The 26,371-nt window shown below is 44.2% G+C and overlaps 1 protein-coding gene across 3 annotated transcripts in view; it reads left to right on the top strand.

Annotated features, from left to right (window-relative positions):
- The window catches only part of AGO2 (argonaute RISC catalytic component 2), a 225,163-nt gene that overhangs the window by 83,704 nt on the left and 115,088 nt on the right, over positions 1-26,371 (top strand). For all 3 annotated transcript variants that reach the window (XM_029592084.1, XM_029592085.1, XM_029592086.1), the window contains 2 exons: positions 9,372-9,506; positions 19,781-19,868. In XM_029592084.1, the coding sequence (XP_029447944.1) occupies positions 9,372-9,506; positions 19,781-19,868 (223 nt within the window). The remainder of the gene's footprint in view (positions 1-9,371; positions 9,507-19,780; positions 19,869-26,371) is intronic.

Below are 26,371 nucleotides of genomic sequence, written 5' to 3'. Positions count from 1 at the left end.
TCTACAGTGGGAAGAATTTCCTTTGCAATTCAGACCTCAGTCACTTTTCATCCATTTCGCGCCTTAGATTTCTCCACCTTTACGGAAGTTTACTTACTTAAAGGTGTTTTTCTTCCATTGAAGCATCTTCATAGGGTCCTTTGTTTTCAGTTAAACCAATTTTCATCCATAAATTCCCTGATTTTTCTAAAAGTGATGACCAGTTTATGTGCATTTTCACCCTAATTCTAGACTGATTAAAGAGCAGCTGCAGTGTCTCAAGGCTTCCAGCAACTCTTGGGAAACCAGTGTGGAGGTCATACAAAAGGATATGCACTGGAATTTCGCAGGACAGGCATCACTCACATTCTTCACCACTTATAAAATAACCAACTAAATTAAAGAATCCTAAACATCCATTACTAGACCTTACTGCAACTGTCCTCACCAATTGAATCGATCACCCAAAACATAATTCTTTGTTCAAATTATTTGAAAACATTTATATTCTGTCTATAATAAAATGTCAAGCTAAGCTTATCACAATATCTAACAGGATAAAAAAAAGTACATTCATGGTATGCCTTTGCTTTCTAATTTAAATTGGCAACCAATGTAAATTAGATAGCAAAGGTGTAACATTAATGTATCTTTTTTTTTTTTTATCCTGTAAAGTCATGCTGCTATGTTTTAGAGTATTTGAAAATGCTTAACATCTCTTTTCGGTAGATCCTGATGATAGAATATATTATAATAGTTTAATCTACTGGTTGCAAATTGGTGAGCTAGTTGCCAGGACATGAAATATCAGAGATGGATGTAGTTTACAAGTCATACAAAGTTACTAGCAAAAAGTATCATGACTCACTGCGCTTATTTGATCCTGCATAAATAATGCCGCATCCAGATAACCTCCAAATTTTTAACCACAGTCTTACGCAGTAGCATACCATCCTGGATACAAGAACATACTTCGATCTTTTCCATGTCTACTAATGCATAATATGTGGTTTTTTTTCTGGATTTAATTTCACATGTTTTGAATTTAACTAAATAGCCATTGCTGTCAAACAGTTATTCAAATTGGTCACCGCTGTACCATGATTTCCCTTTACCATTACTCTCAACTGCACATAATCTGTATATAGATGGCAATCTGTGCCATACTCTTCAATAACTGACACAAGTGAACTCAAATAACACATTAAATAAAAGAGGAAAGTATTGATCCCTCTGCAATACATACAATTCAACAGGTCTTCACAATGTAGTTCCAATACAGCCATAGCATAAACGTGTTGTACTCTGTTTATCTTCAGCAAGATATGATGGATTAAAGCGGTGACTGTAGGAATTATAAGTTCTTTGAAGATCAGAAAGTTTGACAATCTTTGGCGGTAATAGTTTAAAGTAAATATTTAAGACACTTTGTTCTGAGAACATCATTAATTTCCCAGATGCAAATATCCTTTAGACCAATATACAGTTTGTAAAATCAATTGAAAATAGAAGTTTGTTTGATTATTCTGTTATGAGCGCCATGGGCCTCAGCCCGACCCAGACCTTCAGGGCCGAGCCAAGGGTTGACAGTGGCCCCGCGTGGCTGAAGAATCTGCCCTCGGCCAGGCCGGCAAGCTCCCATGGCCAACATCCAAGGATGTTGGAAGGTGAATGGTCCTCCGACCATTCCGGGCCCTTTCGGACCTGCTGCGAGCAGCATGGAGCAGCAGGCCTGGCCTGAGGTTGAGGGCAGATGGGCCTTGACATGAAGACATGACTATGACTGATGCAACGGCATCCAGGGACGAAGACACGTGGCTGATGCAACGGCATCCAGGGACGAAGACACGTGGCTGATGCAACGGCATCCAGGGACAAGACTCTTGACATCCACCAAGGCAACACGAGGCATGGACATTGGCGCACTGTCTCTCAGGGCGCCCTACTCAGGCCACCCGCGGGACTGAGTCGCGGACCACCCTGTCCGTTACGCGCCCTACACAGCCCCAAAGGCTGGTCATGGACCACAACGGGAGCGGGACAGCACAGGAACACACATCCGGGACGTGACGGCTCAGGAGCACAGGACAACTGTCCACTGGCAGGCTAGTCCACTCAGGAGTACTGCATCTGAGGGACCCCCGGCCTGCCGGACCAGAAGGCTCGAGAGCGAAGACGAGGCGTGGCGTAGGAAAGGACATCAAGGAAGGCAGGAACACTAGGACATAGAGGATCACGAAGACACCTGGACATGGACCTCAGGCACGAAGACTTGACATGGAACAGCAGGATGAAACAAGGAGCTCCTTAAAGACTGGAAGACCTTACATGGACTCTGGTAGGCCGGAGCCTCCAGAGCGAAGACTCCACGACGATGCAAGGCCAGGAACAACAGACGGAGCAGCCCTTTATAGGGCTGAGCAGGAAACAGTCATCAAGGTGGGGCCCAGACACTTTCTGTGTCTGGCCCTTTAAATGAAGCAGGAAGACGCAGCCGCGCGCCTAGGGAGAGTGCAGGAAGCTGTGCAGGACCGCGGACAGCGGCCTGTACCGTCATCATCGCGGAAGACGTCAGAAGAGGCATGGCTGGCCTGGGACGCAGGTCCAACGTCGGCAGCTGCTCCAGCCACTGCAGGAGGCCCCGGGGGCGGCTCTAGCCGCTACTCCAACCCGGGGCTGCGGCCTGGGCGCCGCGAAGAGGCAGATGACGTCGGGGGCACTCCCAGCCCCGAAGAAGGCCGCGGCTCTGGCCGCGGAAGACAGAGGAAGCACGGGCGGCCTCCGGGCCGCGAGGGCAGGCCGACGGCGGCGTCCTGCCGCGTCAGTGAAGATAACGTGGTGAGTCAGTGAGCCTGCTCACGGGGGGACCCGCGGGCAGCGTTCATAACATATTCAATTTACTATAATAATTGTTGGATCTCAAATGAATCGAATTTATAGATATAGATATTGTTTTTCAAGGTTATATTATTGAATTTTAATATGTAATGGTTTTGCAGAACAATACAACCAAAATCTGATTATTTTAGTGTTAGGTGAGTATAATAAAATCATTTGGAATCTTTGTGATTTGGCTACTGTTGATTCTTCCATTTATTTGTCTTGTTAGTTCTTAGGTGAAACAATAATTGAAGTATGATACGTTTTAATACTATTTTCCCAGTGCAGCTGTTCATGTTTTAGAGAATTGGGATTTGATATTTATAAAATAGATGGAAATTATCATATTTAAATTGTTTATTTTGAAGGATCCTGTACACTGATATCAAATGATTAGATTGTGGATTAGTTGCTTGAGATAATGACATCTTAGTAGTGTACTACAGTGTTTCCAGCTAGTGTGCCTTCAGACTTGATCAGGTGTGGCAGTTTAATTGTGCATTGAGTGAAAAAGAATTTTCTCTGATTAATTTTAAATGTGCTACTTGCTAACTTCATGGAGTACCCCTAGTACTTCTATTATCCAAAAGAGTAAATAGATTACCCATTCTAGACCTTTCATTATTTTAAAGACCTCTATAATATCCCCCCTCAGCAGTCTCTTCTCCATGCTGAACAGCCCTAACCTTTTTATCCTTTCTTCATAGGGGAGCTGTTCCAACCCCTTTATCATTTTGGTTGCCCTTCTCTGTACCTTCTCCATCGCAACTATATCTTTTTTTGAGATGTAGCGACCAGAATTGTACATAGTACTCAAGGTGCGGTCTCAGCATGAAGTGATAGAGGCATTATGACATTTTCCATTTTATTCACCGTTCCTTTCCTAATAATTCCCAACATTGCTTTTTTGACTGCCGCAGCACACTGAACCGACGATTTCAATGTGTTATCCACTATGGCGCCTAGATCTTTCTTGGGTGGTAGCTCCTAATATGGAATCTAGCATTGTGTAACTATAGCATGGGTTATTTTTCCCTATATGCATCACCTTGCACTTATCTGCCATTTGGATGCCCAATTTTCCAGTCTCAGAAGGTCTTCTTGCAATTTATCACAATCCGCTAGTGATTTAACTACTCTGAATAATTTTGTATCTGCAAATTTGATTACCTCACTCGTCGTATTCCTTTCCAGATCATTTATATATATATATTGAAAAGCACCAGTCCAAGTACAGATCCCTGAGGCACTCCACTGTTTACCCTTTTCCACTGAGAAAATTGACCATTTAATCCTGCTCTCTGTTTCCTGTCTTTTAGCCAGTTTGTAATCCACGAAAGGACATCGCCTCCTATCCCATGACTTTTTAGTTTTCATAGAAGCCTCTCATGAGGGACTTTGTCAAACACCTTCTGAAAATCCAAATACACTACATCTACCGGTTCACCTTTATCCACATGTTTATTAACCCCTTCAAAAAAAATGAAGCAGATTTGTTAGGCAAGACTTCTCTTGGGTAAATCCATGTTGACTATGTTCCATTAAATCATGTCTTTCTATATGCTCTACGATTTTGATCTTGAGAATAGTTTCCACTATTTTTCCCGGGACTGAAGTCAGGCTCATTGGTCTGTAGTTACCCAGATTGCTCCTGGAGCCCTTTTTAAATATTGGGGTTACATTGGCCACCCTCCAGTCTTCAGGTACAATGGATGATTTTAATGATAGGTTATAAATTTTAACTAATAGAACAGAAATTTCATTTTTTAGTTCCTTCAGTATCCTAGAATGCATACCATGTTTACCTCATTAGAAAACATGGAAGCAAAGAATTCATTTAGTCTTTCTGCAATGGCCTTATCTTCCCTAAGAGCCCCTTTAACCCCTCGGTCATCTAATGGTCCAACTGACTCCCTCACAGGTTTCTTGCTTTGGATATATTTTAAAAAGTTTTTATTATGAGTTTTTGCCTCTATGGCCAACTTCATTTCAAATTCTCTCTTCGCCTGTCTTATCAATGTTTTACACTTAACTTGACAATGTTTATGAGTAAACTGATAATCTTTGTGCTTGCAATATGATTTTTGCTGAATTGTCATCTAAGCTTGGAGTCCCAGGTATGTTTTTATAAATATTCTGTTATTTCTATTTAGTTTATTTTTTGCAAATAATCAAAATGATGCTTTTCTCTATTCTGAGCCCTGGACGAGTTAGCATCAACCCTGTTTTTATTTTTCATTTACATATATGGAACTCAATTTTGAATTTTCTTTTTTGTTTTAAGATGCTCTGTATAACTGTTGTAGATAAATTTTTTTGATGGCCTTTTGCAATTCTTAAAGTGAAATCCTTTGTTACATGATTGTAAGAATATTCTGAGGGGCATACTTCAAAAATAGAAGTTTCTATCTCAGCAGATTGTGCTCATGGTAATAAGGTCTCCCTTGGAAAGGAGACGTTTGTACAGCACTAGAAGCACCCTCTTCAGATTAAAATGTTCTCTTAAGGATCAGATTGGTTTAATTATATTAGAATAGAAAATGCATTGATTTATTTAAAAGCAATTAAAGAATCTGAGTTTTAGAAATCTAAAGCAGGGTTATGTAAAAAGGTTAACTGTGTGCTGTCTGCGCTTTAAATTGGCACCCCAGTCTTTCTTCCCTTTGCCATCAGCTTGGCAATGAGTAGTACTAGAGCAGGTTCCCACTGGGCCAAGAGCCCAGGTGTTAGAACAAGACAGATGATTTATTTTTTTTTTTGAGTGATAAGTAGAAATAAAGGTTAGCAAACATGTTGCAAGTGATATGCTTTTCTACTGAAATAGCATGTTGCATTTCTGACTAATTTTTGACAGTTGTTTGTCCTTATTTATTTATTAGCTCTTAATATACCGGTGTTCGTGCGAGCACATCACGCCGGTTTACAATAAACGAGAAAGGAGGAAATTACAAAAAACAGGGAGTGGGAGATGGAGCAGGAGCGAAAAAAAGGGGGGGGGGAGAGAGGGGGGAGAAGGTAAAGGAGGAAAAAAATAGCAGCTGAGAAGGTATAAGGAACGTAGCATTATTTACATGAGAGGCTAATTAACGAGGGTTAAACATTGTCGCAAAATTACAGCGGTTAATGAAGGATATATGGATTATATAGAGGATATATATGGTAGCTTATTTACAGTAATTATGGCATGTTATGAGAGAACTTTTTTAACATTTGAACATATGTATATAATAGCTTATTTACAGCAGTTATGGCAGGTAATAGAAATAACTAATTTTAACTTTTAAAAACGTAGGTTGTACAGGTTGTATGGTATCTAGGGTGCGATAAGGTGTATGGTGGGTGAAGGGGGGGGTATGGGGTGGGGGGGTACAGTATGGGTGAGTGGGTTGCAGGGGGGTGTGACTAGAGGGGTTTCAGGGGAGATGTTAATATATGGTGAACTAAGAAACCTGATGGAGAGACAGAAAGTTAATCACAAATGTATTGGGTCCAATAAAGCATTGCATGCAGTTTCTCTGAGCTTTACTACTTATTTTCAAAGTAACATAGTAATGATGGCAGAAAAGGACCAGATGGCTCATTCAGTCTGCCCGCCAAGCTGCTTATGGTAGTAGTATCTGCTGCCTCTTGCAGTTTATTCCCATGTTTCTTCAATACCCCTAAGCCTTATTATAGGGTAGCAATATTTACAGTCAATCAAAACCAAGCAACTGTCAAACCCATAAATTACTGCTAGCAACATTTTTACTGGGTGGGGAGCCTTCTTGATAATTCAGACAATGCTGCTTGATGTTCTTTGCTTTGGGACTTGGCTGTCGAAGCTGTCCTGTGCTTTTCCCCTTATGTCAGTACCCCACACTGCAAACGTTGGAGCCCATATTGGTGGTTGTCTGTATCCAGTTCTCCTCCTCCCCGCTTTCCTGCCAGCAAGGCGGGAGCAATGTTGCACTTGCAACAAAAGTATCAAGGCTATTGATTGAGGGTAGTAATCCCCATGCCTTCTGTTAAGGGTAGTAACTGCTGCTCTGTTCAGATTACCCCCAAGCATTCTGTTCTTCATTTCTGTCCTCTAGCCTTTAGGGATCACAGTGTTTATTCCATGCCCCTTTGAATTCATTGATTATTTTCTTCTTCACCACCACCTCCGGAAGTGCATTCCAGACATCCACCACCTCCTCCGTGAAGAAATATTTCCTGATGTTGGTTCTGAATCATCCCCCTGGAGTTTCATTTTGTGACATAAAAGGTTTGAAGTTTATCATTAAAACCTTTCAGGTATCTGAAGGTCTATAATCATATCTCCCCTGCATCTCCTGTCTTTCAGGGGATACATATTTAGATCCTTCAGCCTCTCCTCATATGTCTTCCAATACAGGTCCCACACCATTTTGGTCACCTTTCTCTGGACTGCCTCCATTCTATCTCTACTCTTTTTGAGATACGGTTTCCAGTTGAGGCCTCACTAGGGACCTGTACAAGGGTATTATCACCTTTCTCCTGCTGGTTATTCCTCTCTATGCAACCCAGTATTCTTCTGGCTTTAATTATCGTCTTGTCACATTACTTCACTGTCTTCAGATCGTCAGATACTAATACTCCAAGATCTCTTTCTTGGTCTGTGCACATCAGTGTTTCATTCCCCATCATATATACCTCTTTCTGATTACCACGCCCTAGAACAGTGATAGCGAACTCCAGTCCTCAAGTCCCACAACCGGCCAGGTTTTCAGGATATCTACAATCAATATGCATGAGAGAAATTTTCATGCACTGCCTCCATTGTATCCAAATCTATCTCATGCATATTCATTATGGCTATCCTAAAAACCTGGCGCTCACTCCCAAGCTTCCCATTTTATTCACAAGCCTCCTGTGTGGGACTCTATCAAAATTTTTCTGAAATCAAAGTAGATCGCATTGATTGCTCTTCTTTGATCCAATTCTCTAGTCACCCGATCCAAAAAAAAATCAATGTTTGGTTTGACAGGACCATCCCCTGGTGAATCCATGCTGCCTCAGATCCTGCAAGCCACTTGATTGTGGCTAGTTCACTATCCTTTCCTTCAGCAGAGTCTCCATTAATTTCCAGGGATCTATTGAACAGGTCTTTCAGTGGACCCACCAGAACATCTCTCAGCTCCCTCAGTATCCTGTTATGTACCTCATCCAGCCCATAGCCTTGTTTACTTTCATTTTACTTAGCTCAGCCCATACATTCTCTTCTGTAAACAGTTTTGTCTATTCTATCCCCATCTCTAGTCTTGTCAACCAACCAACTGTCCTTCTCCAGAGCCATCTTTAGTGAACATTGAAGTGAAGTATTTGATATTTCTGCCATTTCTTCATCTCTCTCCACACATTGCTCTCAACGCCCTTCAATTTCACTATACTATTTTGGGCCTTCCTTCTATCTCTGATATATCTGAAAAATATTTTGTCACCTTGCTTTACTTCTTTGGCAAGCCTTTCTTCCACTTGATCTTTCACTTTCCTGATTTTCTTTTTTTATTTCCCTCAGTTTCACCAGATATTCTCCTGTGTTCCTCTTTTTAGGATCCTTTATATTTCCTGAACGCTGTTCTTTGTGCCTTTATTTTGTCAGTCACCTACTTTGAGAACCAAATCGTTTTCTTTTTCCTCTTACTTTTGGTTACTTTTCTAACAAATAGATTTGTTGCCTTTGTAATACCTCCTTTGGCACACTGTTCTGCCTCATCCCATTTTCTCCCAGACTTCCAGTTCTTCTTCCAGATACATCTCCATTTTGATAAAGTCTGTATTTGTGAAATTCAAAACTCAGGACTTGGTATGATTTCTCTGTATCCTTTCGCGATACCAGACCATACCATCAATGGTCACTGGTGCTTGGGTGGGCACCTAACTGGACATTAGAGACATTATCTCCATTAGTGAGCATTAGGTCAAGTATCATATCCTCCCTCATGGGTTCCATTACCATTTGTTTGCGTAGAGCCCATTGAAGGACATCCACTATCTCTCTACTTCTGGTAGATTCTGCAGAAGGGATACTCCAGTCCTCATCAGGCAGATTAAAATCTCCAGTGAGCAACACTAACTCCCTTCTTTCCAACTGTTTTGGATGTCTTTGATCAGATCTCTAATTCTTCTATTGGAGAAGGGATAAGGTCATAACTCCATTACTTCATTTAACATGGTGACAGATACATTGACAAAATAATCATCTTATCAAATTGAATGAAGAATAACATGTACAGATGTAAAGCAGTAAGAAATTCTTTTCAGTCAATCATTCACTAAGAATAAATTTGAACATGAGTGTAAATTTATTCAACAACTAGTACAACAGTGGTTATTTATATATAGCTCATAATTCATTTTGACATGCTAGTTTGTGTTAGGGCAAATTGAACACATGTGGTGAAAGAGTGAATTTTTATGTGTACCATAAAACATCATCCACCTGCATAAACTTTGAGCCTGAGCCCTGGCCCAGTTAGCATCAATCCTGTTTTTCTTATTTTTCATTTCAGTGTCTGCAACGGCATTTTATAAAGCACAACCAGTGATTGAATTCATGTGTGAAGTTCTGGATTTCAAGAGTATTGAAGAGCAACAGAAACCTCTGACAGATTCCCAAAGGGTTAAGTTTACCAAAGAAATAAAAGGTACATTTTAAGAGTAAATGATTATAAAAGCCACAAATGTCTAGACTGATGTCTGCGGAGATTCATTTTGAGTATGGTCCTGCTGCTTAGGTAAGCAGTAGCCAGGGATAAGAACATAAGATTTCCCATACTGGGTGAGACCAAAGGTCCATCAAGCCCACTATCCTGTTTCCAACAATGGCTAATCCAGGTCAGAAGTACCTGGCAGGATCCCAAGGGGTAGTTAGATTCCATGCTGCTTATCCCAGGGCTAAGCAATAGATTTCTGCAACTTCACCTTCTTGACTCTACCTTTATGGACTTTTCTTCCAGATACTTGTCCAAACTTTTTTTTTTTTTTTTTAAATGCAGCTACACTAACAGCTTTCACTGCATCCTCTGGCAATGAATTACAGAGCTTAATTATGCATTGAGTAAAAAAATATTTTATTTTATTATTTTAATTACACAACTTAGTATCTTCATTGTGTGTCCCCTAGTCTTTGTACATTTTGAAAAACTAAACCGATTCATATTAACTTGTTGCACTCCACTCACAATTTTATCTATCATATCTCCCCTCAGCTGTCTCTTCTCCAAGCTAAAGGATCCTAACCTATTTAGCCTTTTCTCATAGGGGACTTGTTCCACCCCCTTTATCATTTTGTTTATCCTGCTCTGTATGTTCTAATTATGCTATATTTTTTTTTAGATGTAGTGAACAGAATTTCTCAAAATGAGTTTGCACTATGGAACGATACAGAGGCATAGATATTCTGTTTTATTTTCCATTCCTTTCCTAATAAGTCCTAGCATTCTAGGAATTCTAGTAGTTGCTTTCTTGGCTGCAGTTGCACACCGAGCAACAGATTTCAATGTATTATCAACGATGACGCCTGGATCCTTGCATTGTGTAGCTATAATTTGGGCTAATCCTTCCCTTAGTGCAGTGGTTCTCTACCTTTTTTTCTATCAGGACACACCTGAGGGATGATGTTCACATGCATGATACACTGAACTCATGAACAAAATATAAACCCAAAAAGTATACTGGTATTTATTCTAACGCACCCTACCACCGACAAAAATCTGTTGGACCCTTCAATCACGAGTGAGCATTTACAATCAGACTTGTTTGCGATAAGGGGTCACTTTACTTTTAATTATAATCACATATGTCTTTCATTCATCTTTTTATATTTTCGATATTTCATAAAAACAGTCTCAAAAATACTGCTGAAAATAGAACTCTCCCAGCAAGCGGAAAGGTTAAGGCCAAAACAGATCACTCAGTCACAATTCCAGATAGTTGATTTAAATTTATGATACTTATCTACGGAAAAAAGGTCCCGAAAGTCCCGACATGGCCATGTTTCAGACCGAAGTCCTGCTTCAGGGGAACAGCTACGGTAATCAAATCCAATCCAATAGAGAGATGTCCATCCACTGCTTATATTATTTCATCTACTAATTCAAGGGAAAACCTTGCTCGGTGGTTTTTTGTACGGTGGCTTTATGCAAGGATAACCAATTTTCAGTTATCCTTTTTGTTTGCCCCGTCTATTATTCTTTATTATTTATATTTCTTTTTTTCTATTTTCCTTTTATTCTTTGCTTATAAAATCCCTTCTCCCCCGGCTACTTATCCGACCCACTTGTTCGTTCTTATTATTATATACTTATCAAGGCCGCCGCCCTTGTCACTTCTTATGGGTTCGGATCTGCCCGCCCGACATTGGCCATGTTTCGGGACCATGTGCCTGCTTCAGGGACTGCGGGAGAATAATCTAAGGATTGGATAAGTTCTTGGAGGAGAAGTCCATTACCTGCTATTAAGTTCACCTAGAGCAGAGCTTTCCAAACTTTTCATGTTGGTGACACACCTTTAAGACAAACATAATTTCGGGACACAGTAATTCAGTCTACTAGCAAACCAGAGGTTAAAGGTTAAACGAACGAAATGTATTTTGACAATTTATGTATGTTTCCTTAAATATATAAATAAAATGTTTCACGACACAACCTATCTTGTGAAAACCTCTCATTTATATTAAAAATATATAATATTCCAAGATTAATGTTGTTGTTCTAATTTATGAATAACAATAATAAAACAAAGTTATTGTGTTATTCAATTTACCTCTTTAATGAGATATATGAGCTTCATGGGATGAACACAGATTTTGAATATTTGGTGTTAATAAGAAAGTCCAAAGGGTCTTCTGCGTAATTTAAAAAAGCTGGCCAGTTTCACACTATAAAATTATTTGATAGCCTCATTCAACTAATTCTATGTGGCTATGAGAGTGAAGTCTGGAATATATAAGAAGGGACAGAATGTCAATATAAATCCTGCACTTCCAGTTCTGTAACTCTGTGCATCCACTGAAATTCCCCCAAACAATGGAGCTTGGATGTTTCCCTTACAGCTCATCATACTAAAAGATATTTTCAAATGCTGGTGTCACTTCACAGTAACAGCAGCACAAACACCTTCCACTGCCAGGCACATTGTGAACTAACACAAAGGGGCGGATTTTAAAGGGCCGCGCGTGTAAATCCTTCTGGATTTACGCGCGCAGGGCCCTCGCGTGCCTATTTTGCATAGGCCGCCGGCGCGCGTAAGTCCCGGGGCTTTCGAAAAGGGGAGAGAAAGGAAAAAAATTACAATTTCTCATAAATATAAAATTCACTAAAAGACAATAATTATTTAATTACACACTCATGCTCTCACTCTCTCTGGCTCCCTCACATACACACAAACACACACACCCAGGCAAGTTCACAATCCTTCTCACACAAACACACACACCCAGGCAAGCTCCCAGTCATTCTCACACACTGAAACTGATCCCCAGGCAGGCTCCCATTCATTTTCACACCACTCCCTCACCATCCCCCAGGCATGCACACATTCATTCTCACACACACAGACCCTCAGGCAGGCGCCAATTAATTCTCACACACACAGACCCCCAGGCAGGCACCAATTCATTCTCACACACACACACACCACACACAGGCAGGCACCTATTCTCACACATACAAACCCCAGGAAGACACCCATACATTCTCATACACAGACACACCCTCAGGCAGGCACCCTTGCATTCACACACATACACCCCCAGGCTGACTCCCATTCATACACATGCACACTAAAGGCAGACCCCCTCTCTTTCTTTTGCCAGCAACCTCGGAGCCTCTCTCATTCCTCTGCTGCCGCATGGCTATTTGGGAGGCGCTGATTGCTGCTATTGGCACTGAAGCCCATTCTGCTGCCTCCTCTGTGCAGGCCCCGTGGGTTTCCACTTCCTCCATGTTGATCTCGTACATTGTGAGATCCGCACAGAGAAAGTGCTACTCTTGCACATTACTTTTTACCGATTGGCACATGTAATCTTTGGTAATTTACTTATTTTTTTTACCTTTGCTGTCTGATCTTAGTTTTCTAATCGGTTGGTCACAGGCTTTTTTGTTCCACCTCCCCTTTCTTATTTTTTTGCCAATTCCTTTCATATTGTCTGTTTTTTCTATTTCTTTTCTCTCCATCTATCTTCTTCCCTCAAACATACAGTCAGGTTCTCATTCTCACATGCTTTTTCTCTCTCTCTCACACACACACACACAGGCTCTCACTCTTACATGCTCTCTGTCATACAATCATTCATACACAGTCTCTCTCTTGCACATGCTGTTTGACTCTCACACACCCAGGCTCTCTCTTACTCCCACATGCTGTCTTGCTCAAGACAGCATGTGAGAGACAGCATGTGCTCTCACTGGCACATGCTGTCTCTCACACACACACACACACACAGGCTCTCACATGCTGTCTCTGCAAACATTCAGGTCCTCACTCCCGCACACAATCTCTCAACTCATCTCATACACGCACTCTACGGGCCCTCAGCCTCTCTCTAACCTCTGGGCTCCTCTTCACGTGTCGCTGCAGGATGGGCTCTGCAGCGGCCCTGTTCTTCGCGGGCCGATCTGCGGCAGCGGCGTCCCTGTTCTTCGCAGGCCGATCCGCGGTGGGGACCCTGCTACCAGCCCTCCTCCTCTTCTCAGCCCGCTGCTCCTCTTCTGCACGCGGCTGATGCTCCTCCTCCTTCCTGCCTGTGCGGCTCCGGCAACATTTTTCTTTCGGGGCCACGTGGGCAGGAAGGAGGAGGTACACCTGCGTGACCTTTTTCTTCGGGCCGTGGTGACGTAAGCTCCACTACTGCCCTGCTGATCTTCCTGCTGTGTGTCTCCGGCACACAGCCCAGCCCAGCAAAACTTCACTGTTCAGCTGCTAGTGGGATGAGGTCCACCGGTGGCCACATTGGCTCCCACTTGCCGGTGTGTCACATGCACCGGGTTTGCGCGACACACTAAAGTGTCGCAACACACACTTTGGAAAGCTCTGACCTAGAGAATAGCCACTGCCATTAGCAATGGTAATATGGAATAGACTTAGTTTTTGGGTACTTGCCAGGTTCTTGTGGCCTGGATTGGCCATTGTTGGAAGCAGGATGCTGGGCTTGATGGACCCTGGGTCTGACCCAGTATGGCATTTTCTTATGTTCTTACTGTGTCCAAACTGGGTTCACAGTGTCAATATCACCTTAAACATATAAAATTCAATTAAAACGCATTGTTTTGACAACCAACTTTCAATATAAATATATTCTACTACCTCCTCAAGTATTTGCTGCTTACTTTTTTAATGCCCCGTGAATAAAGTGAGCAACGCCTTCCGTTATCGTCTCTGGCGTCTGTCTATTCTGCCTGTTTTTAAACCTACCGCGGGTACACACCTCCTTATCTTCCCCAGACCGAGGCTGCCTCCAGTGTGTTCAATTGTTTGATTATCTATCCTTTCTGCACTGTTCCCCATTGCCCCGTTCTTATATTCCCATCCAAACATTATACTTCTTGCTCTGATATCACTTATTTGTCCTTATTCTAAAGTTTCCCTAGTATTTTATTATAACATTAAATCGGGGCCTGCTATCGCTGTTGTCGGACCTGGAAGAGACCAGCGCTTTGATTCACCCATAGTGCTTCTAATATACTGCGGACCTGGTGGAGAACTAATCACCTCCACGTCCGCTCGCAGTCTCTAACACGAATTCCAATTAATGCTGTGTAATCTAATAGGGGCGGACATAGGCGGGGACCCGTACTCGCGTACATCTATTGTGCCTGTATTACACTGCAGACCTGACGGAGACCTAAACTTCTCCATGGGTGCAGAGCAGAACTAAGACATTTCACTGTACAGCTCACCATTCAAGAAAGATATTCTGATTCTGGTGTCATCTTAATAACAGCATCACAAACTCCTTCTATTACTAGGTGCATTATAAAATAACACAAACAAACCCCACTTTGTACCTGTCTATCAAACCTAGCATACCTCAGCAGCACTAACTCCAAGAAATGAAACATCAATAGCCCTACCCATGAAAAGATTGTAGTTCTCCATCAGTGCAATATAATATTGAGAAAATATAACAAGGCTGATACAAACCTTTAGTAAAGAACCTCATCTCAATCACATATACACAGAACATAGACAGACCTATCTTCACCAAATAAATTGCAGGAAGACCTTGTGAGACTGGAAAATTGGGCATCCAAATGGCAGATGAAATTTAATGTGGATAAGTGCAAGGTGATGCATATAGGGAAAAATAACCCATGCTATAATTACACAATGTTGGGTTCCATATTAGGTGCTACAACCCAAGAAAGAGATCTAGGTGTCATAGTGGATAACACATTGAAATTGTAGGTTCAGTGTGCTGCGGCAGTCAAAAAAGCAAACACAGTGTTGGGAATTATTAGAAAGGGAATGGTGAATAAAATGGAAAATGTCATAATGCCTCTGTATCGCTCCATGGTGAGACCGCACCTTGAATACTGTGTACAATTCTGGTCGCCGAATCTAAAAAAAGATATAATTGCGATGGAGAAGGCCTATCAAAATGATAAGGGGAATGGAACAGCTCCCCTATGAAGAAAGACTAAAGAGGTTAGGACTTTTCAGCTTGGAGAAGAGACGGCTGAGGGGGGATATGATAGAGGTGTTTAAAATCATGAGAGGTCTAGAACGGGTAGATGTGAATCGGTTATTTACTCTTTCGGATAATAGAAGGACTAGGGGGCACTCCATGAAGTTAGCATGGGGCACATTTAAAACTAATCGGAGAAAGTTCTTTTTTACTCAACACACAATTAAACTCTGGAATTTGTTGCCAAAGGATGTGGTTAGTGCAGTTAGTATAGCTGTGTTTTTAAAAAAGGATTGGATAAGTTCTTGGAGGAGAAGTCCATTACCTGCTATTAAGTTCACTTAGAGAATAGCCACTGCCATTAGGTATGGTTACATGGAATAGACTTAGTTTTTGGGTACTTGCCAGGTTCTTATGGCCTGGATTGGCCACTTTTGGAAACAGGATGCTGGGCTTGATGGACCCTTGGTCTGACCCAGTATAGCATGTTCTTATGTACAACCAGGAGAATTCCTAACCTCCCTGGACCTATCCGAAGCCTACCTTCACATCCCGGTCCATCAGGACCACCAGTGCTTCTTGTGCTTTGTGATATTGGGCCAGCATTATCAATTCCAAGCATTACCCTTCAGACTAGCCACCGCTCCCAAAACCTTCACCAAAATTATGGTGGTAGTGGCGGCAGCACTGAGGAAAGAAGGAGTTCTGGTACATCCTTATTTGGATGATTGGCTGATCAGGGCAAAGTCTCTGGAGGAGAGTCGCCACGCGACCACCAGAGTCAGGAACATACTACAAGAACTCGGGTGGATTGTGAACACAGCCAAGAGCTGTCTACAGCCCTCCCAGTCACTAGAATACCTGGGAGTCCGGTTTGATACCAAATAGACTTTGTTCTATCTCCAAGGAGAAGGAAGCTGATGGATCAATTACAAAAACTGTTGACCTCAGTTTGCCCCAATGTATGAGACTACCTTCAAGTCCTCGGCCTCATGACATCAACTCTGGAAGTTGTTCCGTGGGCAAGGGCCCATATGCGACCACTACAATATTCCCTACTGTCACGATGGAACCCAGCGTCCCAGAACTACTCAGTTTGCCTCCAGCTACCGACAGAGGTTCAGGATCAGCTTCAATGGTGGTTACAGGAAGAACACCTAGGCAGAGGCGTAAACCTATCCCCGATGAATTGGATCTTGCTCACCATGGATGTGAGCATGCGAGGGTGGGGAGCCCACTGTCAGGGACTGACAGCCCAGGGACAATAAAACAAGGAAGAGGCGGGATGGAACACAAACCGCCTGGAAGCTCGAGTGGTCAGACTAGCCTGCCTACGATTCAGCCACAGACTCCGAGGTGAATCTGTCAGAGTCAAGTCGGACAACGCAACAACCGTTGCCTATATCAACCACCAGGGAGGAACCAAGAGCCAGCAGGTGTTTTTGGAAATAGACCCCCTCATGGAGTGGGCGAAAGAAACCTGCAAGGGATTTCGGCCTCCCACATCACGGGAAAAGACAACATCTCAGCGGACTACCTCAGCAGAGAGAGCCTAGACCCGGGAGAATGGTTGCTGGCAGACCCAGCCTTCCAGCTGATAGTAAATCGATGGGGTCCTCCAGCCATGGACCTACTAGCGGATCGTCGCAATGCCCAAGTCCCCAGATTCTTCAGCCACAGACGAGAACCACAATCTCAGGGAATTGATGCTTTCGTCCAGAACTGGTCAGAGGAAGGCCTCCTGTATGCCTTCCCACCCTGTCCACTACTGGGCAGGGTCATCCACAAGATAGAGCACCACAGGGGACTAGTTCTACTAGTCACCCCAGATTGGCCAAGAAGACCATGGTGCGCAGACATGCAAAGACTACTGGCGGGAAATCCTCTGAGTCTACTGCCATACAGGGAACGATCTTCCACAAAGACCTGGCTCGATTCTCTCTTACGGTATGGCCCTTGAGAGGACTAACCCAAAGAAGCGTGGCTACTCAAAAGCCGTGATTTACACTCTGCTCCGGGCATGCAAGTTCTCCATATCTCTGTCTTACATATGGATCTGGAGAGTATTCGAAGCCTGTGTGAAGACCGCGGTCTCCTCCCGAGGACAGCCAAAATTCCCACGATCCTAGAATTTCTACAGGACGGCATGAAAAAGGGGTTGTCTCTCAACTCCTTCCAGGTCCAAGTCACAGCACTGGCCTGTTTCAGGTCCGAAGTGGACGGTATCAGACTATCAACTCATCCTGATGTCTTGCTTCCTGAAAGGAGTTAAACAACTCTGACCACCACTAAAATGGCCAGTGCCGCTATGGAACCTCAATCTAGTATTAGACTTCCTAGCAGGGGAGTCCTTCAGACCAACAAGCAGCCTGTCTCTACGTCTCTTGACCTTAGACAGCTTTTTTGATCGCAGTATGCTCAGCTTGGCTCATCTCCGAACTTCAAGCACTATCCTGCCGGGAACCATTCCTCAGGTTCACCCCGGGCACCATACAGCTGCGAACGGTACCATCCTGCCTACCGAAAGTGGTTTCCCAGTTCCATATGAACCAAACTATATCCTTACCATCCCCAGATGAGCACAAGGATTCGGAAGACTCATGCTTACTTCGCCACCTGAATGTCGGCAGAATCCTAGTCTACCTGAAAAGATCAGAACCCTTGCACAAAACTGATCACCTGTTCATTCTTCACAGCGGGAAGAAAAGGGGAAGCGGTATCGTGGGCGACCATAGCCCACTGGATAAAAGAAGTAATTAATGCAGCCTATGTCGAGGCAGGAAAACCATTACCTCTACAGGTCAAGGTGCATTCTACAAGGGCCCAGGCAGTCTTCTGGGCTGAAACCAAGCTGCTTTCGCCAGCCGAGATCCGTTGGGCGGCGACATGGTCCTCCCTACACACCTTCTCCAGGTTCTACCGCCTGGATGTTCAGGCCAGGGAGGATACAGCTTTCGCAAGGGCAGCACTAAGTGGGCATCGGGCAGCCTTCCACCCTATAGGGGAGTAGCTTTTGTACATCCTATTGGTCCTGAGTCCATCTGGCTACATGCTAGGAAATGGAGAAATTACTTACTTGATAATTTCATTTTCCTTAGTGTAGACAGATGGACTCAGCATCCTGCCCACGGCTGCTCCTGAAATCAAGAACCTCTGATATCAAATCTCGAGACTGAGCAAGTACGGGTAAGTCACAGACTACCTCTAGTTCAAGACACCCACAGTTGCCCAGGTGTTGGCGTTTGTGTGAGTGCACTGGCAGTCTCCAGTTCCAAAATTTTATATATATATATATATATTAACCTTAAACTGGAATGAGGGGTGGGGGATGCTGAGCAGGAAGGGGTAGGAAAGAGGTGTCAGAGGTATTCTGGGTAGTGAAGGGGAGAAAGTTGAACAGGGGAGAGAGAGAACACAGGGAAGATGTGGGGGGTAGGGGTGTCAGGAATGTTGGACAGGGATATGAGCATGTGAAGGGATGATTGAGTAGTTGGGAGAAGTGAGGGGTGATGAGGGCATGGAGGGGAGTAACTGGGTACAAGAGCCATGGAGGGGCATGGAGGGGAGTAACTGGGTACAAGAGCCATACTATGTCAGTTTTGAGTGTGTGTGTGTGTATGTATGTATGTATATATATATATATATATATATATATATATATATATATATATATATACACACACACACACACACACTCATCAGTTGAACCAGTTCAAGGTTAATCAAGTATGAATCAACATATATCCACACTGGCTTTTCGAAGAGAACACTGAAGAGCTAAGCATGCTGCATGGGTATATGTAGGCTGACGTCAGCTTTGAAATCTGTCTCGGTCTCCCATCTGCTATCAGGAGAGCACAATACCCATTAGTCACGAGTCCATCTGTCTAAGGAAAGCGAAATTATCAGGTAAGTCATTTCTCCACTGAAAACAAAAAAAAAATATTTCCTCCTATACTAAGCAACGTTCAAAGAGAAGAAATGCATAAGCCTTTTCTTATGTAGGCTTGCTGCTGAGAAAAATGGATCCTTTGGCGACTTTAATCTTTTACCGGACCAGCAAAAGAAACTTCTATACCTGAATGTTGTTGTACATAAACTTTCAGGGACTCATTTGTCCCCTTTTCAGATATCTCAGATTTCTAATATTGGTCTTGTAAAAAAAAGATCATGACCCACAATGTTGGTTTTTGTTTTGGTTTTTTTTCTTCATCAATTATGGCAATTTTGCAAAAAATAATATTCATATTGCATATTTTTCTTTTAATTCATGTTTACCTTTTCTTTCTTTAGGTCTAAAAGTGGAGATAACACACTGTGGACAAATGAAGAGAAAATACAGAGTGTGCAATGTCACAAGACGACCAGCAAGTCATCAAACGTAAAATGTTTTTGTTATTGTGATAGCATAGTTTTGTACAGAAAATACATGTTTTAATTTTTCAAGTTGGTATTCATAGGTTACCAGTAAATTGAAGGATTTTATTCAGTATTATATTTTATTCTTGTTGTAGATGAGATAATGACATAAATCAACTGTTTCAGTTGTGTAAAATCTCTTCTCTTACACCTGCATTTCCTTCTGATGTCATGTAAAATACAAAGAGAACTTACTGTGGCTTTTTTTTTTTTTTGGCTTAATGTATTTGACTGCTTTCCCCTCTATAGTTTTATATTTGAAAGAATCCCTTTACAGGAGTATCTTAAATTCCTTTGTTTTTGTAAAGGATCCCATTTATGAATGTGATGCTGCTTATTTTCCTTGTTAGCTTTTTTTGTTAATTTGTATTTCTTTGCCAGTGAGGTGTTATGTTTTTTGGATGCAGCCTCTAGCATTGTAGGGGGTTGGTCTGTAACAAATAGGAAGATTCATGGCCCCCAGAAAGCATGGGATAAGTACAGAGGATCCTTAAATTGTGAAGAAGTGACTAGAAAGCCAGAGCTCAACTAGAATCTATGGCATTTGAAAACCAAAACAGATTGGGCAGATTAGATGGACTTTGCAGTCCTTATTGGCTGCCATAATGTTTTCCCAGCTACCCTGATTCTCTTGATCAGATTATAATCTGATATGTCTATACTCACGGAGCCATGCATGAATTACAGGAAAAGTATTCAGACCTGAATTCACTCTTCTTTTTTTTTTTTTTTTTTTTTTACTGTTCAGGTGTCAGTTTTTAAATTGAAATGTCTAGAAGCCACCAAAACTTAGATCTTCAAATATCACAATGATTTCTAAATCATAATAACATAAAATTTTCCATACTGGGTCAGACCAAAGGTCCATCAAGCCCAGTATCCTGTTTCCAACAGTGGCCAATCCAGGTTCAAGTACCTGGCAAGATCACAGGGGGTAGATAGATTCCATGCTTATCCCCAGGGTTAAGAAGTGGATTTCTGCAGTTCTTCCTTAATAGTTTATGGAATTTTCCTGCAGGGGCTTGTCCAAACCTTTTTTAAAAGCAGCAACACTTAATAGCTTTCACCATATCTTCCGACAATGAATTCCAGAGCTTAATTATGCATTGAGTAAAAAAAAATATTTTCTCTTATTAGTTTTAAGTGTATCACCTAGTAACTTCATTGTGTGTCCCTTAGTCTTGTACTTTTTGAAAGAGTAAACAACTGATTGTTTACTCGTTTCACTCCACTCGTTATTTATAGATCTCTATCATATCTCCTGTCAGCTGTCTTTTCCAAGCTTTAGAGTCCTAACCTCCTTAGCCTTTCTTCATAGGGGGATTCTTTCCATATTCTTTATCATTTTGGTTGCCCTTCTCTGTACCTCTTCTAATTCTGCTATATCATTTTTGACATGTGGTGACCAGAACTGCACACAGTACCTCAAGATGAGGTCACAATATGGAGGCATTATGATATTCTGTTTTATTCTCTTCCTAATAATTCCTAGCATTCTGTTTGCTTTTTTGGTTGCTGCTGCACACTGTGCAAAAGATTTCTTCATATTATCAACAATGATACCTAGTTCCTTTTCCAGAATAGTGCCTCCTAATGTGGAACCTTGCAATGTTTAGCTATCATTTGAGTTATTCTTCCCTAAGTCCACTTTAAATTTCATTTTCCATTTGCATGCCCAGACTCTCAGTTTTGCAAGGTCTTGCAATTTCTCACAATCCTCATGTGATTTATCAACTTTGATTAATTTGTTGTTGGAAAATCTGATCACCTCTCCCATCTCTATTTCCAGGTTACTTATAAATATATTAAAAAGCAGTGGTCCCAGAACATATCTCTGGGGCACTCTACTATTCGCTTTTCTTCATTGGGAAAATTTATGATTTCTACTATGACAAGCAGGATGTAGTCCTCACATCTGGGTGACATCATCAGATGGAGCCCGGCACTTTGACTGGCAGACTGAGCATGCATCCACGCAAGGTCCCCCTTCAGTCATTTCTTTTCCGCAGTGCAGTAGCCTTGCGGGGGGGTTTCTGCGTCTGGTCCCCCTTCGCATTTGGTTAATCTGGTAGGTACCCATGGTTTTTGCCGTCATTATTCGCAGTCGATTCCCAACTCCCGCTTTTGGGTCTCTGTCGATCGACTGCGCACTGGCCTCTTTTTTCGATGGTGTCATCGGGTTTTCAACGGTGCCCCCAGTGCCCGCTGACCATGTTCACCATGGATCTACAACCCAGGAAAGAGATCTAGGTGTCATAGTGGATAACACATTGAAATCGTCAGTTCAGTGTGCTGCGGCAGTCAAAAAAGCAAACAGAATGTTGGGAATTATTAGAAAGCGAATGGTGAATAAAACGGAAAATGTCATAATGCCTCTGTATCGTTCCATGGTGAGACCGCACCTTGAATACTGTGCACAATTCTGGTCGCCGCATCTCAAAAAAGATATAATTAGGATGGAGAAGGTACAGAGAAGGGCTACCAAAATAAGGGGAATGGAACAGCTCCCCTATGAGGAAAGCTAAAGAGGTTAGGACTTTTCAGCTTGGAGAAGAGACTGCTGAGGGGGGATATGATAGAGATGTTCAAAATCATGAGAGGTCTAGAATGGGTAGATGTGAATCGGTTATTTACTCTTTCGGATATTAGAAAGACCAGGGGGCACTCCATGAAGTTAGCATGTGGCACATTTAAAACTAATCTGAGAGAGTTCTTTTTCACTCAACGCACAATTAAACTCTGGAATTTGTTGCCAGAGGATGTGGTTAGTGCAGTTAGTATAGCTGTGTTTAAAAAAGGATTGGATAAGTTCTTGGAGGAGAAGTCCATTACCTGCTATTAAGTTCACTTAGAGAATAGCCACTGCCATTAGCAATGGTAACATGGAATAGACTTAGTTTTTGGGTACTTGCCAGGTTCTTATGGCCTGGATTGGCCACTGTTGGAAACAGGATGCTGGGCTTGATGGACCCTTGGTCTGACCCAGTATGACATTTTTTTATGTTCTTATCCTCTGCCTGGGGCCTCGAGGGTGGTGTTTCTGCGATCAAATGACCTCCAAAGGGTGTCGTGCTCGCCTGGATAAAATGGAGAAGCTTTTTGGCTCTCCAAAACCCTGCACTTTGGTGTCGGTATCTTCCACACCTAAGGACCGCGGGGAGGGAAATCGATTCTCGGTGGTCTCTCCCCTCCCCTAACCTTGGGGTCGTCATCATCCTCTGCGCCCGGGAAAGATCGGGCCGAGCACTGGAAACCCAGGAAGCATCGACACTGGTCACCATCCCAACACTGTTCCGGTTCTGGAGCAGCATTGGCAGCTGCTGAGCTGCCATCGAAGCGGCACCAGCCACCGGAGGCCCCATCCTCTGGTGCCCTCAGTAGCCCGAGGCGTTCCCCACAGGCAATGATGCTGGGCACCGTGGGCCAGGGATGCCTCGTCCCCCTCCATCAGTCCTTACCACACAAGACTTTCAGGAGGAGTTGGACTGCAGGGTGCAATCGGCAGTGCTCAAAGAGCTTCAAAGTGTCAAGCTGCTGGCACCATGGCCCCATACCGGTGCCCAAGCCTCTGCCTTCAATGCTCACGCCCCTGCTGGAGCGCCTGGACATCCTTCTTGGCGCCCTAGATGCCTCTGATGCCACCTCGGCCACTGACTTCCTCCACTGGAATGATCCTGATTCCTAGGTCCTTCGAGGAGGATGAGGCCTTGGGGACCGGGCACCCATGCCTGTGGTTCCCCGGGCTGCTGCGCTTACTCCCCCCCCCCCTCCCCCCCAGTATACCACTGCCAATGCCACCCTTGATGCTAGAGGGTCCATTGATGCTGTTGGTGCCCCCACTGCCCTCCATGCCTTTGGGGCCCAAGCCTAGCACCCCTCCCGGTCCCTGCCTTCGGCATCTGGACCCTAGCAACAGGCGCGGGAGAACTGGTTCCCTGTGAGCAGTGGGGTCACAGCTTCTACTCAAGGTACTTCCTCATTCCGAAAAGGAATGGCAGCTTATGGCCCCATTCTCGATCTCAGGGCATTAAACCGATCTCTCGTAAGAGAAAAATTCAAGATGGTCTCTCTGGGCATGCTGATCCTGCTCCTCCAAAGAGGAGACTGGCTCTGCTCCCTCAACTTAAAGGAGGCTTACGCCCATTTTGCAATTGTCCCCAACCACAGGAAGTACCTCCGCTTCCTGGTGGGGACGGCACATTTCAGTTCAAAGTGCTGCCCTTTGGGCTGGCTTCAGCCCCATGAGTTTTTTCACGAAATGCTTGGGTAGTGGTGGCTGCCTACCTCAGGCGTCACTTGGTCCACATCTTTCCATACCTGGTCCACTGGCTGATCTGGAGCATTTCACACTCCGGGGCCCTGAATACTCTGGCCTTGACGGTGCAGACAATACAGACCTTGGGATTCGTTATCAACTTCCCCAAGTCCTATCTCAATCCGTCTCCACGGCTGGACTTTATCGGCACCAGGTTGGATATGGCACAAGCAAAAGCTTTTCTGCCCGGTGATCGAGCGGTTGCTCTCTCCTCTCTGGCTACCCTTGTTTGCAACAGAAAGAGTGCCGGCCCATTTGCTGCTCCGCCTTCTGGGCCACATGGTGGCCTCTGTCCATGTGACCCCCTTTTCCCGCCTCCGCATGAGGGACCCGCAGTGGGCCTTGTGGCTCCAGTGGTGGCAGGCATCCCAGAATCTGGAGGTGCTGGTGACGGTCGCGGACCCTCTTAGTCTCTCCCTGGCCTGGTGGGAGGCCCTGTCTAAGCTGGAAAATCGGACTCCAATTCCCACCCGTGCCACCCCAGATAACCCTCACCACCGATGCCTCGCCTTAGGGCTGGGAGGCCCACACAGATAGCTTTGCATACCCAGGGCCTTTGGACTACTGCAGAGTCTGCTGCCAGATAAACCTCCTGGAGCTGCGGGCGATTCTGTGTGCCTTATGGGTCTTTCAGGACAGGCTGTCCTCCAAGGTCGTCCTCATCAGAACGGACAACCAGGTAGTGATGTGGTACATCAACTAGCAGGGCAGCACAGGCTCCTTCCCCCTCTGCCAGGAAGCGATACAGATCTGGGATTGGGTCCACCTACCTGCCAGGCCACCTGAACACGCTGGCAGACCGCCTCAGCCGGTCCTTCCAGCCACACAAGAGATCCCATGGAAGGACCGCACGGCATGTGATGTGTTCTCCCTTCACTGGGGACAAGGTCTCAAGTACACATACCCCCCTATTCCGCTTCTTTCGAGGACTCTGACGGAGCTACTAGAGGACGGGGGGACCATGATCCTGGAGCCACCCTCTTGGCCAAGGGTTTCCTCTGCTCCAGGACCTGTTCATGAGCGCACTGGTTCCGCTGGGGATGGTTCCCCACTTCCTATCACAGAACCAAGGCACCCGCGCCACCCGAACCTTCGGGCCTTGGCCTTCACGATGTGGATATTGAGCCCATGATCCTCCATCCCTTACAGTTCTTGGATGGTGTTTCCAGGGTCTTGACTGAATCCTGGAAACCTTCCACTCAGAGATCTTACTGCTCAAAGTCGGGCCACCTGCCCGAGTCTGGCCACCAGACCAGCTTGGTCAGAGTACACCTCAGTGCCTACCACCAGAGGTCGATGAGGCACCTGTTTCAGTCCAGCCACTGGTCGGGCGTTTCATGCTGGGTATGGTTCAACTAAAGCCCCCGCTTCGCCTGCCGGCAACCCCATGGTATCTCAACGTTGTCCTGGGGAGGCTCATGCAGCATCTGTTCATGCCTCTCAAATCCTGTGACCTAAAGTTCCTCACCTGGAAAGTTATGTTTCCTCGCAGTGTCAGTGAGATCCAGGCCCTGGTTAAGTTTGCTCCCTACACAAAATTCTTCCATGATCGTGTGGTGCTGCGCACACATCCAAAATTTCTGCCGAAGGTGGTGACTGCTTTCCACATCAACCAGTCAATCATCCTTCCCACGTTCTTCCCACGCCCTCATTCTCACTCGGGGGAACGTGCTCTTCACTCCCTGGACTGCAAGCGGGCGCTTGCTTTCTACTTGGACTGTACAGCGAGTCATAGGCAGTCTACCTAGCGCTTTGTGTCTTTTGACACCAATAGACTGGGAGCAGCAGTGGGGAAGCAGACCCTATCCAACTGGCTAGCGGATTGCGTTGCCTTCTGCTACGAGCAGGCAGGCCTCCACCTGGCCAGCAGGGTGAAGGCTCACTCTGTGCGGGCTATGGCGGCGTCAGGGGCCCATCTGCATGCGGTCCCTATTGCCGAAATATGCAGGGCCGTGACCTGGAGTTCTCTCCACTCAGTCGCGGCTCACTACTGCCTCGACAGGGATAGTCACCAGGACAGTGCTTTTGGCCAGTCTGTCCCCTGCAATCTGTTCCCACAGAAAGCACGAGGAACACAGAATAGACTGTCCCTGTTTCTCACAGCGCCTCAGTGGGGTTGTGCCTGTTGGCACCTTGTTTGGCAGCTGTGG

The sequence above is a fragment of the Rhinatrema bivittatum genome, chromosome 2 (assembly GCF_901001135.1).
Source record: "Rhinatrema bivittatum chromosome 2, aRhiBiv1.1, whole genome shotgun sequence".
NCBI classification, from domain to species: Eukaryota; Metazoa; Chordata; class Amphibia; order Gymnophiona; family Rhinatrematidae; genus Rhinatrema; species Rhinatrema bivittatum.
This window is presented reverse-complemented; position numbering and strand designations above follow the sequence as displayed.